The sequence below is a fragment of the Miniopterus natalensis genome, chromosome 8, assembly GCF_054644295.1.
Source record: "Miniopterus natalensis isolate mMinNat1 chromosome 8, mMinNat1.hap1, whole genome shotgun sequence".
NCBI lineage: Eukaryota > Metazoa > Chordata > Mammalia > Chiroptera > Miniopteridae > Miniopterus > Miniopterus natalensis.
Window position 1 is genome coordinate 31,778,390 of NC_142088.1, and position 24,136 is coordinate 31,802,525.

Below are 24,136 nucleotides of genomic sequence, written 5' to 3' on the forward strand. Positions count from 1 at the left end.
CGCGCTCCGACTGTGCACCTCGCGAGCAGCTGGGAAATGTCTGAGGGCCACTGCTGCCCGTAGCGATCGGCGCGGGCTTCCCGACACGGAATAAACAGCCTGACTTTACCATCCAGAGCTCGAACCGCACCCGGGTGGTGCGCCCGTCCTCACGCAGTTCGAGCCCTGCCCGCGAGGAAGCGGAGGAAGGAGCGCGAGCGGCCCGACGGCCGTGCCCTCGCCGCCAGCGTTCAAATCGGCCAGTGGGCAGGCAGACACTCTCCTCAGCCCGGGCCGCGCTCCTGGAGGCAGCGGAGGCGGGCGCGAGCGGCGGAATCCACACCCACGCGCACCTCGGCCTCCCGCCCGGGCTCGGCGCAAGGCACGCCGGGACGCAGCGGGTCGCTACCGCCGTCACCTAGGCAACGGCGGGCGCGCGGTCGTCGGGGACGGCGGGCGGCTGCGACGGCCTGGCCGGGGCGCCAACGCCCGCCCGCAGCCAGGGGATGCTCGGCCGAGGCTCCCGGGCCGCTAAGAGGCGAAGACACTTGAGCCACCGCCTGCGAGGGCGACAACAACAGGCGCTGAGAGGCAGTATCTACCTCCTGCGAGAGACCGGCCCCACGGGCTTCCTGCTGAGGGAGGAGGAGCCGGAGTACCGCGATTTCCGAGTAACGACCGCCCCGCCCGGTCCCCCGCTCCCGGCGCCCTGACCCCGCCGGTCCCGGGCCACGCGCGGCCGCGCCCCGCGGCGGTGCTGCAGACCCTGGGGATGAGCGCACTGCGGAGGGCGTGGTGGCGGCGATGAGAAACGTTTCATTACCCGGGCTTAGGGCCCCAGGTGGCGTCCGGCGCCCGCCGGGGGATGCCCTTTGACCTCGGGGCGTGGGAAAGCGCCGCCACTCGCTTGGCTCCGCGGCGTTTGCGGTTCCCGCGCCCGGGGACCCGTTACAGCCGCTGGGCCCGCAACCGAAACGCAGTGAAAATTCTACAGTCCATCTGCGTGCCGTCTATATTTGCTAAATACTGAAAATCGGGTTTTCTTTGCTCTTGAGTCACTCTAAAGCTAATAAGACCCTTTTTTAAAAAGTATTTACATGGTGGTGCCTTGGAAGGACTTTTATGAATAAAAATTCTTCTTAAGTTTGCTAAAAGACCACAGAGATTTCAGAAAGTCGCATAGCCTACTCTCCCCGCTCAAAAATCAGCCACCGCGCTGCCTCCCAGTAGTTGACCTGGAAAATTTTAATTCAGTGTTACGCATTTTAAGTGCTGACTACAGATTACTAACCTGCGCTTATTTACTACATCCTTTTATCACTTTGTTGCTTACAACACCGCATTTAATATGTTTAGCCAATATAGTGAATTAGTCTCTTTGAATAGAATTAAATAAACACCGATTCTACTGCACAAAACAAACATAAACCCAAAATCTTTTTTTAGGGTCTTTAGCTTCACTGCAAGGTTGAATTTCCTTTTAGCAAAAAAATAAAATAAAATTATAGATACATTTTAAGCTTTTAAAATTAGATTTCTTGTCACTTGCTTGAGTGTAGGTCATTTAAAAAACAGTCTTAATTGATAATGCAAGTTGTTGACCAAGGCAAAGAATATGGAAGTGAAAAATTAGACTGGTGTCAAGAATTAAGATGTCCCTCTAGATAATATTCAACCTTTCAGAGTCACCTAAATTACCTCTTGAAATCTCTTTTAATCTAATTATCTGTTAAGTTTCACTCTAACAACTAACGAGTTTTTTTTAAAAGTATGCATTTTTATTTTAAAGGTTTTGCTAGGAAATCCTCATGTTTGTAACTGTTCCACATTTCAGAAAGGAGGGGAACTTTGTAAGCATATATGCTGGTAAGTGACTTTGAAATGATCTCCCACAAAGGAACATCTTAGTGTATTACATGTTTTGCCTTTTTCATGGTTTGAGTAGTGCAAAATTAAAGAAATTTGGTGTTGGGAAAATATAAAGGTAAAATGGTCATAGCTTATCAAAATACTTTAGGGTATTTTATTTCATTCTGAAAAGTAAGATTTAAGTTGAAAAAATACTATCAACTCTACATGTTTTGAATGTTTATGTTTTTAATAAGAAAAAAAATCAATTCTCATTATGTTCAAATATGAACTCTAATTTATAGGACAGGAAAAAACTCCCTGATTCACATCATTGATAACTATGTGGTTTGTTGATAACTATATATATAGTTAACGTCATTGATAACTATATATATGTGGGGGGGTTTTTTTAGTACATTGTCTCTCTTTTCAAGAAGCAGTTGACTATGAGTCTTTTGAGATAGAAGTAGGACTTAACTGAAGAGTCATTCTATCAAATCTGAAATTTTTCCTCTAGTGTCAGAATCAATTTGTAAAGGAATCCTAGAAATAAAATTAAAAATTTTTTCCATTTAGTTTAACTCAACTGCATTTTGTTTAACTACAATACTTATATCAACAAAGCATTAATTATATTCTTATAGAAAATTTGTGATTGATCCTTGAGAGGAAAAATAGCAACAGGAAATTAAGAAAACAGCATGTATTTCATATTTCTAATGCTTTTGTTTACAGGTTAAAAACAACAGTGTAATATCTGTTATTTCTAATGCTTTTATTTACCAAATTTTTGTTTTGATCAGTTTTTACTGAGCATCTCCTAACAAGTTATTTGCTGTAGTTAGCATAAAGATAAAAATATGGTCCTTTCAAAACTTGCTATCTGCCCGGCGGAGCGTGGCTCAGCAGTTGAGCATCGACCTAGGATCCAGGCGATCAGGGTTCGATTCCCGGTCAGGGCACATGCCTGGGTTGTGGGCTAGGCAGCTGATCAATAACTCTCTCATCATTGATGTTTCTATCTCTCTCTCCCTCTCCTTTCCTCTCTCTGAAATCAATAAAGATATATTTAAAAAAAAAACAAAACAAAAAAAACTTGCTATCTGGTTTTATTATTTATTATACTTAAAATAGGTTTTTTTCCATTTTTATGTTATGCCAACTTCCTCAGGGCAAGGGAATTCTGTTATTTATGTAACATAACTCATTTTTTGCTCTATATTAACTGTAAATTAGGTGGGAATGTAATCCAAGTATTTAATATACTAAAATACACTTAATATATTCAGTAAGGATTTAATATGTATTTCCCTTTTTTTTTTTTTTAAATATGTCTTTATTGATTTCAGAGAGAGGAAAGGAGAGGGGGAGAGAGAAAGAGAAACATCAATGATGAGAGAGTCATTGATAGAGCCCACAACCCGGGCATGTGCCCTGACCAGGAATCGAACCCCGATCACCTGGATCCTAGGTCGACGCTCAACCGCTGAGCCAAGCCTGGCCGGACTGTATTTCCCATTTTTTAAAAGTAGCTGTATTCCATTTTAACTGGTGATTTTGAAAATAGTTTTTCTGTCATACATTGTAATGGTTTATGTAGGAAAACGGTCATTTGGAACTCTAGAAAATCACTGCATTTCCAGGAGTAGGAGTCTGGGAAAGTTAAAGGAAGTACTATGAATACCTAAATTCCCTCACTAATCTCTCTCCGTGAAGAACTTTATGTCATGAAGAAATACATGGACTCTGTATGGCAAGTTTCTTTACTGTAAATGTCTTTTATTACCATTTATCATACTTTTTCTCACATATGCCTATTTTAAAATATAAATTTAACTGCTATTATAACAGAAAACTGGTGAGAATTTTAAGTTTATCCCTATATATTCAGCAGTATAAATTCTATAATGCCATTCCTATTCTAAAATTAAAATGAAGTATCTTTTGAGGTTATATCAGAAATGTTTATTTTGTTATTTGTTATTTTGTTTTTCTGCTTGTGAATACTAGGGTCTTGTTGAAAAAATTCAAGCTTCCAAGGAATCATGAATGTAAGTTGTATGTGCTTTCTAAAAAACTATTTTGAAGTTAAAAAACTTAATAATTTGTATTTAGACATATCCTCAATTTAGACAATTATTTTTCTAGACAATCTGACTATCTGTAGCCCAGTTTGTTACACTTAAGACAGTTGGAACATTTTTCTTTCTATTTAATAAAAAAAGTCTAACTTTATATGCCATATTCAGCTGTTCTAATCAAAGATTCACAGTAGTTTCTGTATCTAAAGGATTTTAATTATGAGAAAAATTAAAAATAGAACAGCCTTTTGACCCAGCGATCCCAATTCTGGGAATATATCCTAAGAATCCCAAAACACCAATCAGAAAGAATATATGCACCCCTATGTTCATTGCAGCGTTATTTACAATAGCTAAGATCTGGAAACAGCCCAAGTGCTCATGAGCAGATGAGTGGATAAAAAAAATCTGACTGGCTTATTTCACTTAGCATAGTACTCTCCAGGTTCATCCATGCTGTCACAAAAGGTAAGATTTCCTTCTTTTTTATGGACAAGTACTATTCCATGGTGTAAATGTACCACAGCTTTTGATCCACTCATCTACTGATGGGCACTTGGGCTGCTTCCAAATTTTAGCTATTGTAAATAACACTGCAATGAACATAGGGGTGCATATATTCTTTCAAATTAGTGTTTTGGGGTTCTTGAGATATAATCCCAGAAGTGGGATTTTGGAGGTCCCAAAGGCATTTTAAATACTAGATTTCCTTCTTGTATGCCCTACTTCACATGTTGTTCCTTTATTGTCCAAAGCTAGAAACCTTGGGATTCTGCTTTACTTATCCTCTCCCATCTTCTCGCATATACTCAGTACGACTGTAATAAACAAATGCTGTTTATGTTGACGTCCTGCCTACTTCTCAGTGTTCTTACCACTCCATCCTCAGTCTCACCCTTGTTCAACCTCCATTAGCTGTTGCTGCTCTTCTTTATTGTCTCCTTCTTTCCAGCACCTTCACTTTGTTGCTTCCTCCTTCATACTAGAGACAAAAAGTTCTTTCTGAAATGTCACTTGCTCTCTACTTCATCCTCTGTCCCAATCCCTTCATATACAATGATTCGGTCATATGATTTGATACGTATTTGTTTTCTCCTCTGTTTCTCCATTTTATACAACTGAAGTTAAATGTTCACATCCTCTCTAACGTGTTAGTTGTTCTCTACGCTATTTTCTGAATTATTTTCACAAGCCTTCTATGGTAGGCCTGTCCAAGAGTAATATAACGTGAGCCACATATGTAATTTTCTTTTTTTTTTTAATGTGTTTTTATTGATTTTTTAGAGAAAGAAGAAGGGAGTAGGATAGAGAGATAGAAACATTGATGAGAGAGAAACATCAATCAGCTGCCTCCTGCCACCCCCTACTGGATATTGAGCCCACAACCTGAGCATGTGCCCTGACCGGGAATCGAACCAGTGACCTCTTGGTTCATGGGTTGATGCTCAACCACTGAGCCACACCGGCCAGAACACATACGTAACTTTCTAGTAACCCTATTTAGTATTTAAAAAAAGAAACAGAGGATGTTAATTTTAATAATTTATTTTGACCTAGTACATCAAAATATTATCATGTCAACATGTAATCGATATAAACATTATGAGATACCTTAATGTTTTTTCATACTGTCTTCAAAATCTAGTGTGTACTTGACACTTACAACATGTCAATTCAGAAACTACATTTTCATTGGAATGCTTGAGATCTCATTTAGACTTCATAAGATATTCAGTTGAAAAATAGATTCACATAATACCCAGTTTATTACAAATATACTTATAAATTTTCCAATAACTATAAATGATCAGTTACCCACTTACATTTAACAAAACAAAATTAAAAATTCAGTTTTTCAGTCACACTAGCCACATTTCAAGTGCTCTATAGCCACATATGACTAATGGCTACCATTTTGGACAGTGCAGCTCTATCCATTTTTCAACAAATACTTATTGTACTGCATATTATTCAGAAGCTCTGCTACGTGGCTTTTATAAATTGAATCATTAATTGTGAATATTTAGATTTTTTTAATCTATAAAAATAGCAATTTCATATAAATCAATATATTTATATTGTGTGATTCTTCATAATTCTTTAAAGCAGAAACCATGTCTTTTTCTTGTTATAAATATCAGTGCACAGTAGGGAATTTTTTTGAATGTTTAAAATTAATCCTATATATTTATTTTGAGAATTTATATTTCCTACTAAACTAGATGTTTCATATCTCCTGTACTTAAAAGAAGGTTTAATTAGGCAACAATGAGCAAATTCTTTGTGCAGAAGTATTTGAAGAAAGTAGAAGTCTTAATGACCTTGAAATTTATCATTTAAATGAAAGCTAAAACAAACATGCATGAAAATTAAGAGAACCCAAAGAAAGCTGTAAAGTTACTCATTAAGATTATGTAAAGTATATACAAAAGTATGGAGGAGGCTGTTACTGGTAAAGAAGGAGGAGTGTTTTGAAAATCATTCATAGATTTTTTCCTAAACAAATCTGGAACAATTATTTGCACCGTAGGGTTGGTTGCATGTCAGAAACTTGGTACTCATTTTTATTTTTGAAGACCTACAAAGATGAATAAGGAGGAATCTTATATCAGTTTTTGAATAGTAAATATTCTTTCCCATCACCCAACAAATTATTTCCCAGCAAAACCTAGTTTTATCACCTAATAGTTTCTTCTAAATGTCTATAAATGCCATCTGTTCCTTTTTAAATTAAATATTTATGGATAAAATAAAAACTATTAAAGGAAAGTTTTGGGGTTTTTTTAATATATCTTTATTGATTTCAGAGAGAGGAAAGGAGAGGGGGAGAGAGAGAGAGAGATAGAAACATCAATGATGAGAGAGTCATTGATCAGCTGCCTCCTGCACACCCCCGACTGGGGATCAAGCCCGCAACCCGGACATGTGCCCTGACCGGTAATTGAACCCCCATTGCCTGGATCCTAGGTTGACTGACGCTCAACCGCTGAGCCACGCCCAGCTGGGCTAAAGGAAAGTTTTTGAAATTCTCACCACAAATACATAATAAACTTATTTTCTATCTTTTCGACTTTGTATTTATGCATACCCAGTAGCCTATGGGAATTCTGGGTACTGCTTTTTGTTTCTACTTGTTATTTTCTTTGTAAATGAAGCTTTTTCTTCTTTCAATTATTTCTTCAGCCTAAAGTCTAATTAATAGGATATTGGAGTAAAAGTATTCATTTTTATTGAGATATAATTGACATTTAACATTACATTAATTTTGGGTGTACAACATAATGATTCGATATTTATAATATTGAGAAATGATTACCACAGTAAGTCTAGTTAACATGTTACCACACATAATTACAATTTCTTTTTCTTGTGATGAAAAATTTTAAGATCTACTCTCTTAGCAACTTTCAAGTGTAAATACAGTATTATTAGCTATAATCACCATAACTTATCTATTTTATAACTGGAAGTTTGTACCTTTTGATCACCTTCATCCATTTTTCTCACTTGTATCTATAAGTTTGGGTTCTGTTTTGTTTTTGTTTTTTAAGTATTAATACTTTTAATTATGTTACTTATATGTATTGCAAATTATATTTAAAATACTTTTGCTGATTTATGATTTTGGCAATATATCGACTTTCTGCTAGTTCTGTTTGTTTTGGGGGCACATTTAACCATGTTACTTAAGCATGTAATGAAAGACATAAACAACATACTTAAGTCTCCAAAGAAAATAATTAAAAATACACAGAAATATTTTGAAATGGTAATGATATTTCTATAATATTGGAAAAAAGACTTACACAAAGTGGGGGAAAAATATCAGATACAAGGTTCATAGTAATATATTCAGACCTAGTAAATTAAAGAAGAAAATTATTTCCATTGTCCCCATACATCTAACAGAGACAATTTAGGGTGCCTTGATATAACTTTTATAAATACAAAAAGAAACAGCATAAGCAATTAAAACATAACATTCTATCATTTATTATTGCTCATCCATTACGTTTTATTCTGTCTGCACCTCACTCTTATTTTAACTCATCTTTCTTTGATGTTAATGAAATTGAATGTCCTCCATTGCCTCTTTTTCTATTTGTACTTCATGTGTGAATTGTGTGAACTTTGGCTACTTATTTATTGGGATAAAACTACAAACACTTTCTAAGTCTAGGGATTATCCCTCTTTACAACGATTTTCCTAATGTCATAATTTTTATGTGGCTTAATTAAATTTTATTATACATATGGATTTTTTTGAGTTGTTAAATCTGACCATTTTTACCCTCCATGCATGTAGCTTCAATACTTTGAAAGGTGTCCTTCCATTGTGTCGATGAATAGTTTTTTTATTTCATTTTTATTCTTTACTATGACATCCATGTGCGCTTGTGTTGGTATCAGTTGGAGGTTACTATTTGGTTTGAACTAATTAAATTTTCCCCCTCTTGCTACCCAGTTATCTCAGGAACAGTTAATGAATACTGCTTCTTTTCATCCTTGCCTCATAAAGGCTATTATTTAGTTAGTTCTGTTAGTCATTGTTTTTGTAATACAATGTGACATCTGATAAGGCTAGCTGCCTTGCTCTTCTCTATATAAGAATTTTTTTCATAGTCGCATACATTAATTTTTCCTAATTAATGTCAGATGAGTTTGTTTCTCCCTTTTTTCCTCCAATTCATGTTATACCATGTAGAACAATGTATGGTCAGCTTCTCTTGTGAATATTATGCTTCAGCATTTCTTCTGACTTGCAGAAACTTTGTTCCCAAAAGCGCAATCTTCTGTTCTTCATTTTCCTCCCCATGTATTTAGGGAGCAGATGTCGCTGTGTCTCTGTGACAAATAGCCCTAATCCTCCAAAGTAATGGTTAATTAAAGTATGATGCCTCCTGCATTCCACCTGGCGCCCCACCTCAGACAAGGAACAGAGATTCCTGTATTGAAATGTAACGGGTGTTTTCAGTGTTTAATTGAGAGTTTCCAGGAAATGGAGCTTTTTCATTATCTTGCAAATGATTTTAATCTATATGTATTAAAGAATGTATAAAATGAATATCAGATCTCAATGGAGCCAATAATAGCTGGCATTTAAATTACGGCATGTTTAGGAGAGGGAAAGGGAAAGGGAAAGAAGCGTAGGGATTGTCCAGGGAATAAAGGAATCTAGGATGCCCTGATCAAAACCACATGCACTTAGAATACAATCTCTTATCAGCACAGCAGGATGGAGAAAATTCAGAATTCAAAGAATGCATATCCTGTGGGTACAGTCAGTATAGTTTCTATTAGATTGTCCTGAGGAATATTTACCAAAACTGCAAAGGATGTGATTACCAAAACACTCTTTTAGGGGCATAAAACTGAGACAAGAAAACTGACACAACTGAGTCTTGCTGTCCTATTATTTATTCACTTAGCACATACTAATTACATTGGTATTACTCAAATATCCCTACTTTCCCTTTATGGATCCATGTTCCATTTCTTTAAATATTCCTGAATGTTGATAAAATACTTGTTGCCCGGCCGGGTGTGGCTCAGCGGTTGAGCGTCGGCCTAGGATCCAGGCAATGGTGGTTCGATTTCCGGTCAGGGCACATTCCCAGGTTGTGGGCTTGATCAGTGACTCTCTCATCATTGATATTTCTGTCTCTCTTCCTCTCCTTTCCTCTCTCTGAAATCAATAAAGATATATATTTTAAAATAAATAAAATACTTGTTTATGGAAAAGTGAACAGATGAAAATGTAAGACATAACTATAACAACAATCCAAGAATGGACACTATCAAAAAAACTAACCCAAAACCCTTATAATGCACTAGTTGCACTGACTCTAGTAAGAAAAATGAGGTAATTTCCATTCTTTTTATAAACTACTCTTGTCTGACCATTTGTCTCTGAAAGGAGTACAAAGAAGTGGTAAAGGTGAGTGTAATAATTCAACCAAAACTGTCTTTCTGATGCTTGAAAGAAAATACTAACTTTAGCACAAATTGTTACATTTTTGTGTATCGAATTTTACTACTGAATTTTAATACTGTGGAATTTTTTACTAGATGCTTTGCAGTTAGGTCTCGTGGAAGGACAAATCAATGACTTGCTTGGGGGAAGAAATCAAATTCAAACTCCCCAAAAAACAGCAAATGACCAAAATTTACGTATTGAAGAAGATGGATACATTAAACAGAAGGAAATTGGTTCAGATGACATCTGCTCTATTTGTCAAGAAGTACTTTTAGAGAAAAAGCTTCCTATCACCTTTTGCAGGTGATTTTTTCATATAAAACTTATGAAAAAATTCTAATTTAATATGCTTCTAATTGATTCTGAGACATGTTGATGGACAATGTAAATTTAAACAATTATGTTTCATTGGTCTTCTTTTGTTTCCTAACATATATGTTGTGGGAGGTCCTACTCTCCTCTAAATATATCTGTGCTTCATTTTAAAGGGTGAAAATTAAAACCTAATTCTACTTTATCTCCTTTTCACTTTAAGTTTATTACAGTAGAATAATTTTTACATTTTTGTTTTAACACATGAATAAATGCCATGGTTTAGAATAGTTATGAAGAGTTTTCTGAAAGTAAAGATTTTACTTTAAACTTTAAGTTCTTTTATTTTACTTTAAACTTTAAGTTCTTTTCAGTTTTTCAGAGCTCTATTTTTAAATAATTCAGAATTTCACACAAATGTTTATTGAGAGTCATAGTCAACCATTCTTCAAGGCAGTTGGACTTGGAAAATTTGGGCAACTGCTCGCTATTGAACTTTTTCATTCCTTTTTTTTCCTCCTGATCATTTGCCGAAATTTTAATCCACATTGTAGTTTTTCACATGACTGCTATTGTATACTTTTATTATTTCCCAAAATATTATTTCTCTCAGTAGTATTTATTGGGTGCTACCACATATTGTGTGATTTCTAGAAAAATAAGGTAACGCCCCTGCTCTCAGTGATGCTTTTATTTAAAAAGTAATAATTATTGTTATAATGTTCTTCTTTTTAGTTAAGACTGTATGCATTCCCACTTTACAAATGAAAAATAGTTTACTACTGCAAACATTTTTTAGCATCATTTCATTGGAATGGGGGAAATTTGCTTGGAATTCTGATGTAGTAAATTAAAGATTATAGAAAGATACAAGAAGATAGGGTATGTGTTAATGTGTGTAATCAAGTTATAGCTGGAAAATCAGAATCTATTTTTCTGGGAAATAAAGATGGTAGCACCAAAAATGTTATTTATATGCATATATATAACTTTGCATATACAATGGTAATCTAATTTTATGTCTAACAGGTTTGGCTGTGGCAATAATGTTCATATAAAATGCATGAAGATCTTAGCTAAGTATCAGGATACAGTATCAAACACTTCTATGCTGAAATGTCCTCTGTGTAGGGAAGACTTTGCACCATTGAAACTTATTCTGGAGGAATTCAAAAACTCCAGCAGACTTGGGACCGTAGCTGAGAGAGAGCCACTGGACAGACAACTTGGAATTCCCTGTAATAACTGTAAACAGTTTCCAATTGAAGGGAAGTGTTATAAGTAAGTGTCAGCAGTAAAATTATGAGCAAGTATTTCCTTTTTTAACTTTAGGGAACTTTGAGCATTAGAGTACCAGTCATCTAGCCTGTCTTCTTCCTCTCCTCCTTTATATAGTGTGTTTTCCTTAATTGATAGCCATTTATTTGGGACTTCCAGACTGGTGATTTATGTCAGCCCAGTACTTCAGAACTTCAGTTGTTTTATTTTCTTCACTTACACCAAGGTATTGACTTTGTACTCCAGTCTAGATTGAGAGTCTGTAGTGTCCTGTCTTGGAACTTCTGGGCACAGGCTTTGTTGATTTGTTCTATGTGAACTTCCAAGCTCAGAGCCCTGCTAAACAGACTTCTCACCCGCTGTAACTACCTTTGAACCACCAAAGAGATCATTGCCAAAAACTCATAGGATTGAGTCAGAGGGGTATTGAGTGAATATTTAATGAGTTCCCCTATTCCAAATTGCTGTGAGTACATTATTTTGTTTTCCTTTGTGTCTTATACCTCCACAAGATACTTATTAGAGAAAACAACTTACATTACTTTCGTAAGTAATCCCCAAACTTTCCCCCAGTTGCCACATAAAACGTCAGTTAATTGGTCTGCTTTCAAAATTGTGCTTTCTTAAGTAAAATTTTAGGTTAACTGTATGTTAAAAAGAAATATTTTATTTCAAGCTTAAATTTTTACTGAAATGCATCAGTTTACTTTTCAGTCTTCCTGGAATTACATTATGATTCCAATTAATATATTTTTTAAACCCTCTTATAAAATCATAAAACTTTTTATCCACCCAGCTTTTCTTCTTTGAACTTTTAGTCCTTTGTTTTCTCTGTGTGTCACATAGAAGAAAATTAGCTGGAGTACCATTAGTGAAAGTCCTTGCCCTGGCTGGTGTGGCTCAGTTGGTTGGGCATCGTCCAGTGCCCTGAAAGGTTGCTCTTTGGATTCTCAGCCAGGGCACAGGCCTGGACTGCAGGTTCAGTCCCCAGTGGGGGTTATGCAGGAGGCAGCTGATCGATGTTCCGCACTCTCATTGATGTTTCTCTCTCTCTCTCTCTCTGAAATCAATAAAACATCTTTTTTTAAAAGTCCTTATTGGGAAGCAGCTGGCCTGAGAAGGCTCCACAGGAGCATTTTCACTTAAGAAGGCAGAATGTTTATAAAGGTTTAGCAGCAGGTGTTCAGCTAGTTTTAGAAATGCTGGTTTAAAGGGTTCTAGAAAAAGGAGACTTGATATTTGGTATTAGCAGCCATTATTTGGACGATTTAAATATTTTCCAGAAGAGTGGATAAGAACAATGAGCTAAAATTGCAGGTGAAAAAAGGAGTTGGGTGGAACAGCTGTAGGGCACAAGGACAAATGAAAGCCACAGTGTAAAATTCTCAGTCCTTCTAGCCATGTGTTCCTCAAATGGCTAATGGGTGGTTCCAGTAGGTGATTTTAAATCTCCCTTTTGCGTATTTGGTCAGTAACTGAGCACTCCTCTGTCACTCTGAGCTTTCTGACTGCTCTTTCTGCTCTTACAGATGATTCTTCCTACTGTCCCTCAATACAGGCACCTCCACTGCTCTGCTCCCTGTCTGCTGCTCTGCACTCCCCTTTGAGAGTAACTTCTCTGTGGGTTTGGCTCACAATTATTCATCTCTGTATTAATCCTCCTTTACAAATTAAAGAATGTATTTCTAACATTTTTAACTGACCACCTTCCATTCCCTCAAATATTAACATTTTAGCCATTGCCCTAAAAAAATGTTTCCAGTAGTTTTTGGAACAGATTGAGTAGGAGACAAGATAAACTGGAAAGCTTTGCAGTTCCTTCTTAGAGTTTTACAACATAGCTACTTATCTTTTAAGAAGTTAATTCCAAAAATATCATAGATATGTGAAAATGTAGAAATGCTTAACTTTTGCTAGCCCAGCATAATTTGATGCATTAACTGCGCCATTCCTCTGATTAATGTTAATTATTAAGAATCCTCCCTGTGTGTATAAATAGTAATAATGAATAAATTAGCACTTGCTGCTTCGAAGATGTCTGAAAGACATATTTTCCCAAATTTCTCATGGAAATAGTCTTCTAAATCTTAGGTGACTTGAGTAAAAAGATAAGTTTATTTGCTCAGAATATTATTTTGTTGGTGAATATTGCTACAAGTAAATTAAAATTCTCTGCCATAGCAATATTTTTGTAAATGGTATAAATTTGAGATTGAGCTTTTGTGGAAAGTGAAGTTTGTTTTAAATTTGTCAGTAGTTTTTATTAAAAACTTTTTTTATATATGCTCCTTTCCATTTTGTGAAGAGAGAGAATATAATACAATTCCTGTTTTCAAGAAATATTCTGCTAAGTATAACTCTAGCATTCATGAAGCAATTGAAAACACTGGATAATCAAATGATAGACCATCTAAGAGGCTGTAGAGTCTATGACAATTTAGATAAAGTGATAAATGAAAACTAAGGTCCTTCAGGAAGGCATCATAGAAGGGATGTGTGGTAGACAAAATAATTCCCTCCCAAATATGTCTACATACTTATGCCTAAAACCTGTATATTAGCTTCCCTGTTATAGGGCAATTAAGATTGCAAATGGAATTATGGTTGCTAATCATCTGACCTTGAAAGAGATTATCCTGGATTGCCTGGGCCCACTATAATCCCAGGGATTCTTAACAGTGGAAAGGGAAACAAAGAAGAGAATCAGAGGGAAATGTGACTGTGGAAGAAAGGCATAGAGATGCTGCATTGCTTGCTTTGAAGTTGAAGGAAATAATGCTAAGCTAAGGAAGGTGGGCAGCCTCTAGAAGATGGAAAGGACAAGGAAAGGCATCTCTCTAGAGCATCCAAAAAGAAATGCAACCTTACAAACCCCTTGATTTTAGTCCACTGAGAACCATGTCAGACTTCTATCTTTAAAACAATAAAAAGTAGTATTGTTTAAGCTGCTAAATTTGTGCAAATTGTTATAGTAGCAATAGGAAATTAATACAAGGCGAGACATTTAAGATGGGCCTTGTCATATCTGCATATTTCCCAGGAAACTTCGGCCAGAATTTTTCATCCAAAATCATCAAAATAATTGGATTTTTGTTTGTATGTTTTGCATTTTTAGGTGTACCCAATGTATAGAATATCACTTATGCCAGGAATGTTTTGATAGCTGCTGCCATTGTTCTCACTCATTTATATTTCGTGAGGTACAGTATTTATCCTGAATTTCATGTAGTGTTTGTCCTATTGTAAATTTAAGTAAAATAAATCTGAAAATAATAATAGATAACACTCTGGAATAAAGTTAAATGAGTTTTAATAGAAATCAAAGACGATAATTTTTGGAAAACTCTTTTCTATAGGGATGTACAAGATAATCAGTTTTTATATTTGTGATTTGTAAAATCCAGCACAGTAACAACATGATAACATTATACATAAATCATAAGGGCAACCATCAAATTTGAAAATTCATTTTTAAAAAGATCTCAACATTACAAATTGACTTAATTACATTATGTTACTAATATGAAGCCTATTAATTTTAATTCACAAAATAAAAATTATTATGATTTGCAAAGTAACATTTTTTACCTGTTACAGAAGAGAAATCAAAGGTGGAAATCACTAGAAAAAAAGGCAGATGAAATTGTAAAATATACAGATAATAAAAATGACATAGAAGAAAAGATACCACATTTTCAAGAAAAGCAAGGGTGAGATTCTCTGTGAAATTTACATTTCTTGTAGGACTTGAGATATTTATATAATTTTTCAGTTTGATAAGTTTCATTCATTCCTTTATTCAATAAATATGTATTGAGCACTTATTATATCATAGATGACATTATGGTATGCCAGTGACAAGCAAGGCTCTGGAGTCAGATTGCCTAAATCCAGTCCTAGCACAACCATTAGCTGGCTATATGACTTTGGGGCTAAGTTACATCATTTCTCAATGCCACATTTTCTTCATTTTTAAAATGGGAATAATTATAAAGCCAACCTCACAGGAATTTTGTGAATATGAAATGAGTTAATACACACAATAAATATTCAAATAATGTCCATCATTAGTAATTCTACCAGAGGCTGCACTAGGTATTAGAGAAATAGCAGTTTCCTCAATAATTAAATAATCATCTTAATAAATGTAAAATTAAAACTGACAAATTATATAAAGAAAAAATACAGGATGATTTGAGATTTGCTTTGAAGTAATTGGCCTGTATGGGGAAGGAAGTCTTTTCTGCATCATTCCCCCTCTACTCCCCCCTCTTGGAGGAAGAGTGCTGAGCAGATTGATTGTATTTCAGAACATAGATTGGACTGTTTACTAATAGACAGGCCTCCAGACCTTTTGCCATACTCCTTGTCAATTAAAAAAAATTAAAGTTGCTGGTTTTTATTAACATATTTGGTGCATTGTAAAATATATACAAAAGATAATTTTTGAAGGATAGGATAAAATTGAAATAACGTTTAAATCATAATTTCAGTGAATTAACCAAACAAAAATTGTGCTTGTTCAGATATATATGCATATAGGGTATCTCCAAAAAATGTAAAGACACACTTTAAATAATTATAAAGGCAGTGTTTATTAAAATACATATCATTTTCAAAATTGAGCTATCAGCTGTTAAAGTGTGTATATATTTTGGGGGACACCGTGTATATCCAACCCATTGAATACATTTAGCCTATGCTCTGTGAATACTTCACACACTTTAGAGACCACAGCTCTTGTGAAGCATTTTATGCCTGTAGGTATAAAATGAGCCTCAACAGAGACTCTGTCTCCTTTTCCCTTGGCCCTGGCTAGATATCACACTTCAACCCATTAGAATGATGTATTGTATAACTAAGAGTTTAAGAGATTTGTTGGGGGAGGCCAGAGAACATTAGAGGTAGAAGGACATTTTAGGCAGAGAAAGTATAATAAAAGGAGAGAGTTTCAAGATTAAAAAGAGTGGTTAACAGCCTAAAATAATAAAAGTATACAGGTTTATTTTTTAGTTGACAATTAGATGTCTTTGGTAAAAGCAGTTTCTGTAGCATGATAAAAGTATACCTACAGAGTAATGAGCAGTGTAAGCTTTCCTGAAGGATATATTTGAAGTTTGTTCTGAATGACTTTTGAATAATAGGAGTGCATCTAACCTTTTAACCAAGATTTTGTTTTTATTTTATTATTTATTTTTAACAGTATTATAGATGTCCTCTATCCCCCCCTCTTTGCTCCCCTCCATTCAGCCCCCCCCCCCAGGCCTTCACCACACTATTGCCTTTGTCCATGAGCTATGCCTATATGCATATAAATTATTTGGTTAATTTCTTCCCATCCCCTCACCCCTCCTCTGAGACCTGTCCGTCTATTCCATGCATCCATGCCTTTCTTTTTACAGATTTATTTTATCTGTTTTATCAGTTGCTAATGGCATCAAATAGCAGTTACTTTACATTGTAGGATCTTAGTTATGTTAGTTGTGACTTTGGGTACAAAAATGGGCTTGGTGCTTTTAGAGCCACATAAACATGGTCTAACAATACTGATGTAGTAAGCATATACCCCAAGGGAAATAAGTTTCCTCATAGATTCTGATGTACCAATTTATCACAGTGGCCTGGAATATTTAATGTGGCTTACTGTGCACCTTACTTCCTACCAGATGGTAGAGTAAATTGGGTTGTATTTTTCTAAAAGAAAAAAAAATGCCTAAATGTTGGCTCAGACCAAAATAATTGAGTATATGGTTCTCATCAAAATTCTCTTTTGGTTTCATTGACATTAAAAAGCACAAATCAAAAAAATTCAGGTTAGTATTTTTATTTGAAATGACTAAATTTTGTTCTTTATGAAGTTGATGTTAAAGTTCAATCCATCTTGTTCAGGATCAATACAATAGATTTTTTTAACTTTATAATGTATGAGATTTATTATCTTCAGTTCAAGAAAACATTGCATTTATAAGCATTTTTATGTGGAGGTTATTACCTGTGCTTCTGATAACTTCTTGATCTGAAGTCATATATGAACATTCATCTCTGCTTATTCTCATTCAGCCAGGTTTACACACCAAAACACGTGGTAAAGTCACTGCCTCTCTTAATGATGACAAAGAATAGTAAGCTGCTTGCTCCAGGCTACCAGTGTCGACTTTGTTTGAAGGCGTTTTGTCATGGTCAATATGCAAGATTGCTCCCGTGTTCTCACAAGGTAGGTTACATCATTTCACTTTGGCTTTCCCTTGGGTCCGGTTTTCAGAAATAAATTGACAAGTAAAGTCTCTCCTTTCACTTTGTAGTTGTATTATGTAAAAGTGTTCAAAATGAATAGTATATGAGGAGGAGCTGCAGCGGACTATTGAAAAGGCAGTTTTGCCTCCTAAGAATGGCTTCCTGTTGATTAGGACTCTTTCTGTTTATACTTCCTAGGAAAGATAAAATGGCCCTTTAAGTTAGATTCTTTTATCTACTTTAGTTATCTGTAAAAAGGGAAAGCTTATAGAATACTAACTTTTCAATGTATTTTTGTGATTATTTGGGTGAAACAGATGCTTCATTTGACATAGTTAATTATTATTTTAGAACTCACTGAAATCAAAGTCTAATGTTGCTTGATCACTGTGTAGTTGGTAACCAGGTTTTTTCTGAAATAAACTTTTCATTTTTTTAATTTTATTTTTCAGTTACAGTTTACATTCAGTATTGTTTTGTATTAGTTTTAGGTATGTAGCATAGCGATTAGACAATCATATACTTTACAAAGTGTCTCCCCCCTTGCTATTTCCAGTACCCACCTGGCACCATAGAGTTATTACAATATTATTGACTATATTCCCTATGCTGTACTTTATATCCCCATGACAATTTTGTAACTACCACTATAGAAACACACTCATAGATATAGAGAACAGACTGATAGTTGCCAGAGAGGAGGAAGGTTGGTGCACTAGGAGAAAAAGGTGAAGGGAGTAAGAAGTACAAATTAGTGAAATGAAAATGTTTCAATAAATAAACATTTATAGTTATAGAGTCACCCTTACTTGAAATGTCTGATAGTTTTCCTCCCAAGAATGTGATTTATTTTATATCTTACCATCATCAGATCAATTTTCAACTATTGTTGGTTATGACTGTATTATTTAATAATTGTCATTCATTAGAAACAGTAAAATTAATGGTTTGAATAAGTAGTTTTAAACAAAATTACAAAAATAATATCCATAGTAGGCTTTCCATTTTAATGTTGAAAAAGGATATAATACTATCATACTATAAGTTATGCCACATTTATAATAGTTTTCTGTTTTATTTTCTAGAAGTGTATAACCCATAACCAATTACATTTTTAAGAGAACCTCTTCAAAATATTTTTCTAAAACTTGATAAATTATAATTACCTTTTATTTTTGCTAGTTTTAATAGTAACACAATAATGAAACAGGAAAATTTACATAGATAATATACATTATAAACAAGATAATTATACCCCTAATTAACAAAACCTTTTTTCTTAAGTTTCATAGGAAATGCATTGACAGTTGGTTATTACACAAGAGCAATTCATGCCCTGTTGATGGACAAGTTATATATAATCCTTTAATCTGGAAAGACACAGCAGTGAGTGAACGCCAGCATCACTCTGTTTCAAACACAGAGATCATTCCTCTAGCAAAGCAGGAAGAACCAGGACTTTTTATTCCTGGTACTGGATTAGTCTTAAAACAAAATAGACTTGGAATTTTGCCTGGCATCCATCAACATAATTGTGAAAAGTTAAAGACACCTCAAAGTTCCACAGATACTTACCAGAAAATAACAATAGATGATCTATACTCTATCAATTTAGATGACTCAAATTCAAGAAAATTACTCTATGAATATAAAATTAGGCAACATTTCCCCAGGTATTTTCATGATTTACCCAATGGATCCTTTGGGAAAATATCACCTCAAACATTTCTTCCTTCTATTGCTCACGAGAATATTATATGTCCCACTGGAACTGAGAGCCCACATATAAATGGCACTGATCAAAGCCAGAAGATGACCAAATGTTTCCATATTAACCACAGTCTAAAGAAGATTCTTGGTAATAAAATAAGAGTGGAAAGCAGGAGATCAAATTCTTCCAGAAGATTTAAATCTTGTCAGTTGGGGTACAACTAAATTTAGTTTGTCTGAAAGGTATGAAAATTGTATGGGGAAAATTAGACAAAAATATCATCATCTAAGAAGGCCTGTGTCTCACCCTTTAAATAAAAAAAGTCCTGAGCTATCTTTAATATTGGAAGAAGTTCAATTATGAATATACTTTGGACTAACATCAGAATTTTTTAATATTTGGATATTGAACATAAAATGTTTTATTTGTAGAGCATAAAAACACACACACACACCAAAAAAACACTATATACTCTTGACAAATGGGTATAAAATTTTCTGTTGTCAGTTAGCCTACTTGTGTATGAATAACTACACTTAAAGGAAATTATCCCACTCTTTATAAGACTTAAAACATTAGATGTTTTGATGAGTATGTTCAGAGTGTTCAGAATGTTATGAATTATGAATAATTTTTTGAACTTTTATATATGATTTTGCACTGATTAAAATAATTATTATTACTTAAATTAAGGAAATAGATTTACCTTGTATTGAATCACTGTTTTTAAACATTCCACTTGATAACGTACAATGAGATTCTTTCTACGTACTTGTGTATTTTTTGCATGTCCTTACAGTAGTAATCACCACAAACCTGTAAGAAAATCCAGATGGTAGTGGTTTTTTCTTAAAGTAGTTTTCTTATACATGAAATAAAATATGCCTATAATACTATAAGCTATGCACATTTATAATGACTTTTCAATACTAACAAATTTCTTGATATAATCAATATTGAAGGATCTATATTTTTTTAAACCAGCTCTATTTGGCCCTAGCTGGTTTTACTCAGTGGTTATAGCATCAGCCCATGGACTGAAGGGCCCGGGGTTCAATTGTGACCAAGGGCATGGTGTGGGAAGCAACCAATCAATGTGTGTCTCTCACATCGATGTTTCTCTCTCTCTCTTTCTCTCCCTTCCACTCTCTCTGAAAAGCAATGGAAAAAATATCCTGGGGTGAGGATTTTAAAAAATTAATAAATAAAACCAGCTCTATTTCCAGAATAATTAACTACTGCTTTAAAATGTTCACTTGAAAAATATAACCCTTAGATTCTTACTTTTAAATTCTATTGCTCAGTAGCTTTTCAAATTTTTTAAAAACATTAATGATTTTATTGATTTTTATTATCTATAACAAGGAAAAACACACACGGAATATACATAGTTCTATGAAACAAATCATGAGGATAGCAAGCAGAGAAAGTTCTTTGAAAATAGCGTTTGAATTTAATGAAAAGATTAATTATATTAAGGGTAATCACAAAAGAAAATAATTACTAAAATATAGTTCAGAAACACTAACAAAGTTAATTAGAACATGAGCTGCATTTAAAAATGAATGGAAAGGTGGGCTTGTTTCTGATATATAAATGGAGAGCCAGATATATTTGTCAGCAATCCAGGATTTTATCGGCCTATTTTTGTTGTTAGGTGGAGTAAAGAAAACTGCAAAATAATTTCCCAATTATTCAAATATTATTTATCTTCTAATAGATATTGTGCTCTTCTTTTTAAAAGAATTCTTCAAAAAGGGATAGAAAATGCTCTGGAAAGTCAAACATGAAAGAGCTATAAAAAACAATAATAATTAGGATGCTGGTAGAGAAAAACCATAATGCTGTAAAATGTATTGTTCAGTTAAAGAAAAGATATAATATAGACACTATTCCTATACCAGCCAAACTTATTAATGATGATTCTGGGATTATTATTTGAGTTTTATTATTATAGTAGTGTACTATACACAAAATATTCCACCCATGATTACAAAGGAGAGTGTACACATCAAGTAGTAGAGTAACTATTTCTTTTTTTTCTTTTATATATATATATGTGTGTGTGTGTGTGTGTCTGTTGATTTCAGAGAGAGGAGAGAGAAAGAGTTGAAACATCACTGATGAGAGAGTCATCATTGATCGGCTACCTCCTGCATGCCCCCAACTGGGGATCGAGCCTGTAACCCGGGCATGTGCCCTGACTGGGAATTGAACCCCAATCTCCTGGATCCTAGGTTGATGCTCAACCGCTGAGCCACGCCCAGCCAGGAAAAGAGTAACAATTTCTGAACAAGCTTTGCCCAGAAAGAGTTGAGGATATGAATTGGGTGACTCAATGTGGGGGAAGTTAAATAGTTATTTGGTTTGTTATTTATTAGACAAAATAAATTTCACAAAAGATGCCCACTTTCTAAGAATAGAGATCATCCTATTGATGACGAAGAAGAAATGGCCGGAGATGAACACAATACAGATTCAAGGGCAGCGGTGAATGACCTGGCAGGCTGGTCGGGGCCTTGAAAAAGATAAATTGAAAATTGCAGACAAGCAGGCTAGGTGTAGATGGGTATATGACTGAATGCACTGCCAAAAGCTCCACCCATTGGGAGAATTTTCTGTCACCACTGTCTTTTAAGGCTACTCCTAGTGAGGCTACAGGGTAGTTGGCCATCCATTTTCAATCTGCACCCCACAGACTCAGCTGACCCATCCAGAAACCAAGCTCAGGTTTTTTCTGTCAGCTGGTCATAGGTATTAGCCAAAAGAGGGACATGGTCCAACATTATTTAACTTTGGTAGATAACAGAGATCTGGGCGCTCTACTCATGCATTGTGCTTTCCAATACTGCTCATGCCATCTGGATATACCATTTCCGTATTATGATGAATTGCTGCTGGGCCCAACCAAGTTTATGACATGGATTTCCTGGCATGTCTCTGTCCATAGGAAACCTAGAAATTTTATTAACGAGAAATCCCTGAATCTTTGTGGGTTTGTCTCCCATCCTGTGGAACACAAGGGGCATGGTAGCAATTTTTGCTTATATGACCCAATTAACATAACAGCGTTAATGTAGTGAATCCATGTAACTTTCTGTAGGATGTTCAAATGGTCCAGAGGGCAGGAGAGAGAACATAGCCTACAGCAAAAATATAAATGTGTATTATTGCCTTATCCCTGTGAATGAGAACTCTTTCTGATCCTCTGATCCTCTTTTCTCACTGAAATAGAAAGGATGCATTCACAGTATCAATGGCTTTATAGCATGTACCTGAGGACATGTTGATCTCTTCTAGCAAAAACAACACATCTGACACAGCCACTGCAACTCTACTTCATTGAGTTTGTGGTTGCAACAGTTTGCTGTCATCTTTCCAAAATCCTTCCAGTTTTTGTAAGGGCCGTAATGGTGAATTAAATGAAAATCAGATAGGAACCAACACTGCTGCATCCTCTCGATTTTTATGGATGGCACTAATTTGTACCATGCCCCTTGAGATGTAATATTATATTAGATTTATTTCTTGGCTTGAGTTTAGGGAACAGTTTTAGAAGCTTCCATGTGGGTATGATTACCCTTATCCCACAGGCCAAGAGCTCAGTGTGGGACTTGTACTAATTATATTTTCAGGGACTAGGGAAATAATTGCTGGGTGGATCTGAAAAAATAGTGGACCCATCACAAGCCAGATATTTCTCAGGATTCCATTTACTACCTGGGCCCCATGGGCCCCAGTTCTAATAAGGGGCCATAATAGTGCTTCAACTTTCTGCGTATCACTGTCAATTCAGACTGTGTTCCACAATCCTTGAAATGTTTGGCTAGTGCCCTTCCCCCAGTACATAGTATTAGGGTGACCAGTTTATCCCAGTTTACTTGAGACTTTCCCAATTTAAAAAAAGAAAAATTCCCATGTTCCAAGAAGCTCCTTAGTTCTGGGAAAACTGGGATATTGGCCACTCTAATAGTTACTGAAATAAATCACTTTTGGGGAAGAGGTGGGGAAATTACTGAGTATATTTGCTGTGCTATTGCAATTTACTTCCTACTATGGACTTGGCCCCCTCTTCAGTCAGTGAACTGTGGCTCTGAAAACTACCTTGGGCCCAGAAACTTGGCTCTGGATTGTGACTTTTAATTAGGACAATTTCCCTTGGCCTCCTGGTCATCCATTCTTGAGTCTTATAACAGTGCAAGCCGAATGGAATACCCTTGTTGGGTTCCCATCTATTACGCCCCAAGAGACACTCTGTTTGATTAGCCATCTCCATCTCTTTATTCAGGCCTCCTGGCTGCTTCTCTGACCCTGCCACTTATTACTATAATTTCATCCACCTGGATTTTGGCAATTCAGTGCTACCACCTGCCCTTTATTTGGGTCCCGCCATCCTCATGGCTATCACCGAGTCTAGTAATAACGTCCTCTCCTACTGTCAGCCCTGGATTATAGAAGAGAGCCACCACTGAACCTGTTGTGTTGCCTCACAGCACAACATAGTTTATGGCTTTGGTAAATGGTGTATTTTACAGGCCTTCTCATGGGACATAATCATCTGGTGGGGTTCCTGGCCTTCCAAAGTATATTTACTCCAGCATGCTGGTTTCCATGGGTTTTTAAATCTCATGGTCTACTGTTTGCTATGGAATTGTGGTATTTCAATGTCACTTAGCATTGGCCATTGCTTTTCCATGTCTCTAAGAGCATCTC

The 24,136-nt window shown here is 35.6% G+C and overlaps 1 protein-coding gene across 1 annotated transcript; it reads left to right on the top strand.

The window, feature by feature from the left end:
* Window positions 1-485: 485 nt before the first annotated feature.
* On the top strand, window positions 486-20,241 carry ZSWIM2 (zinc finger SWIM-type containing 2). Its single transcript, XM_087819405.1, is given in 10 exon segments — window positions 486-650; window positions 1,769-1,845; window positions 3,841-3,881; window positions 9,981-10,191; window positions 11,230-11,481; window positions 14,594-14,678; window positions 15,076-15,188; window positions 17,539-17,692; window positions 18,997-19,601; window positions 19,603-20,241. Coding segments are annotated over 10 exon segments (1,887 nt in total). The 3' UTR covers window positions 19,787-20,241.
* The last annotated feature ends 3,895 nt before the right edge of the window (window positions 20,242-24,136 follow it).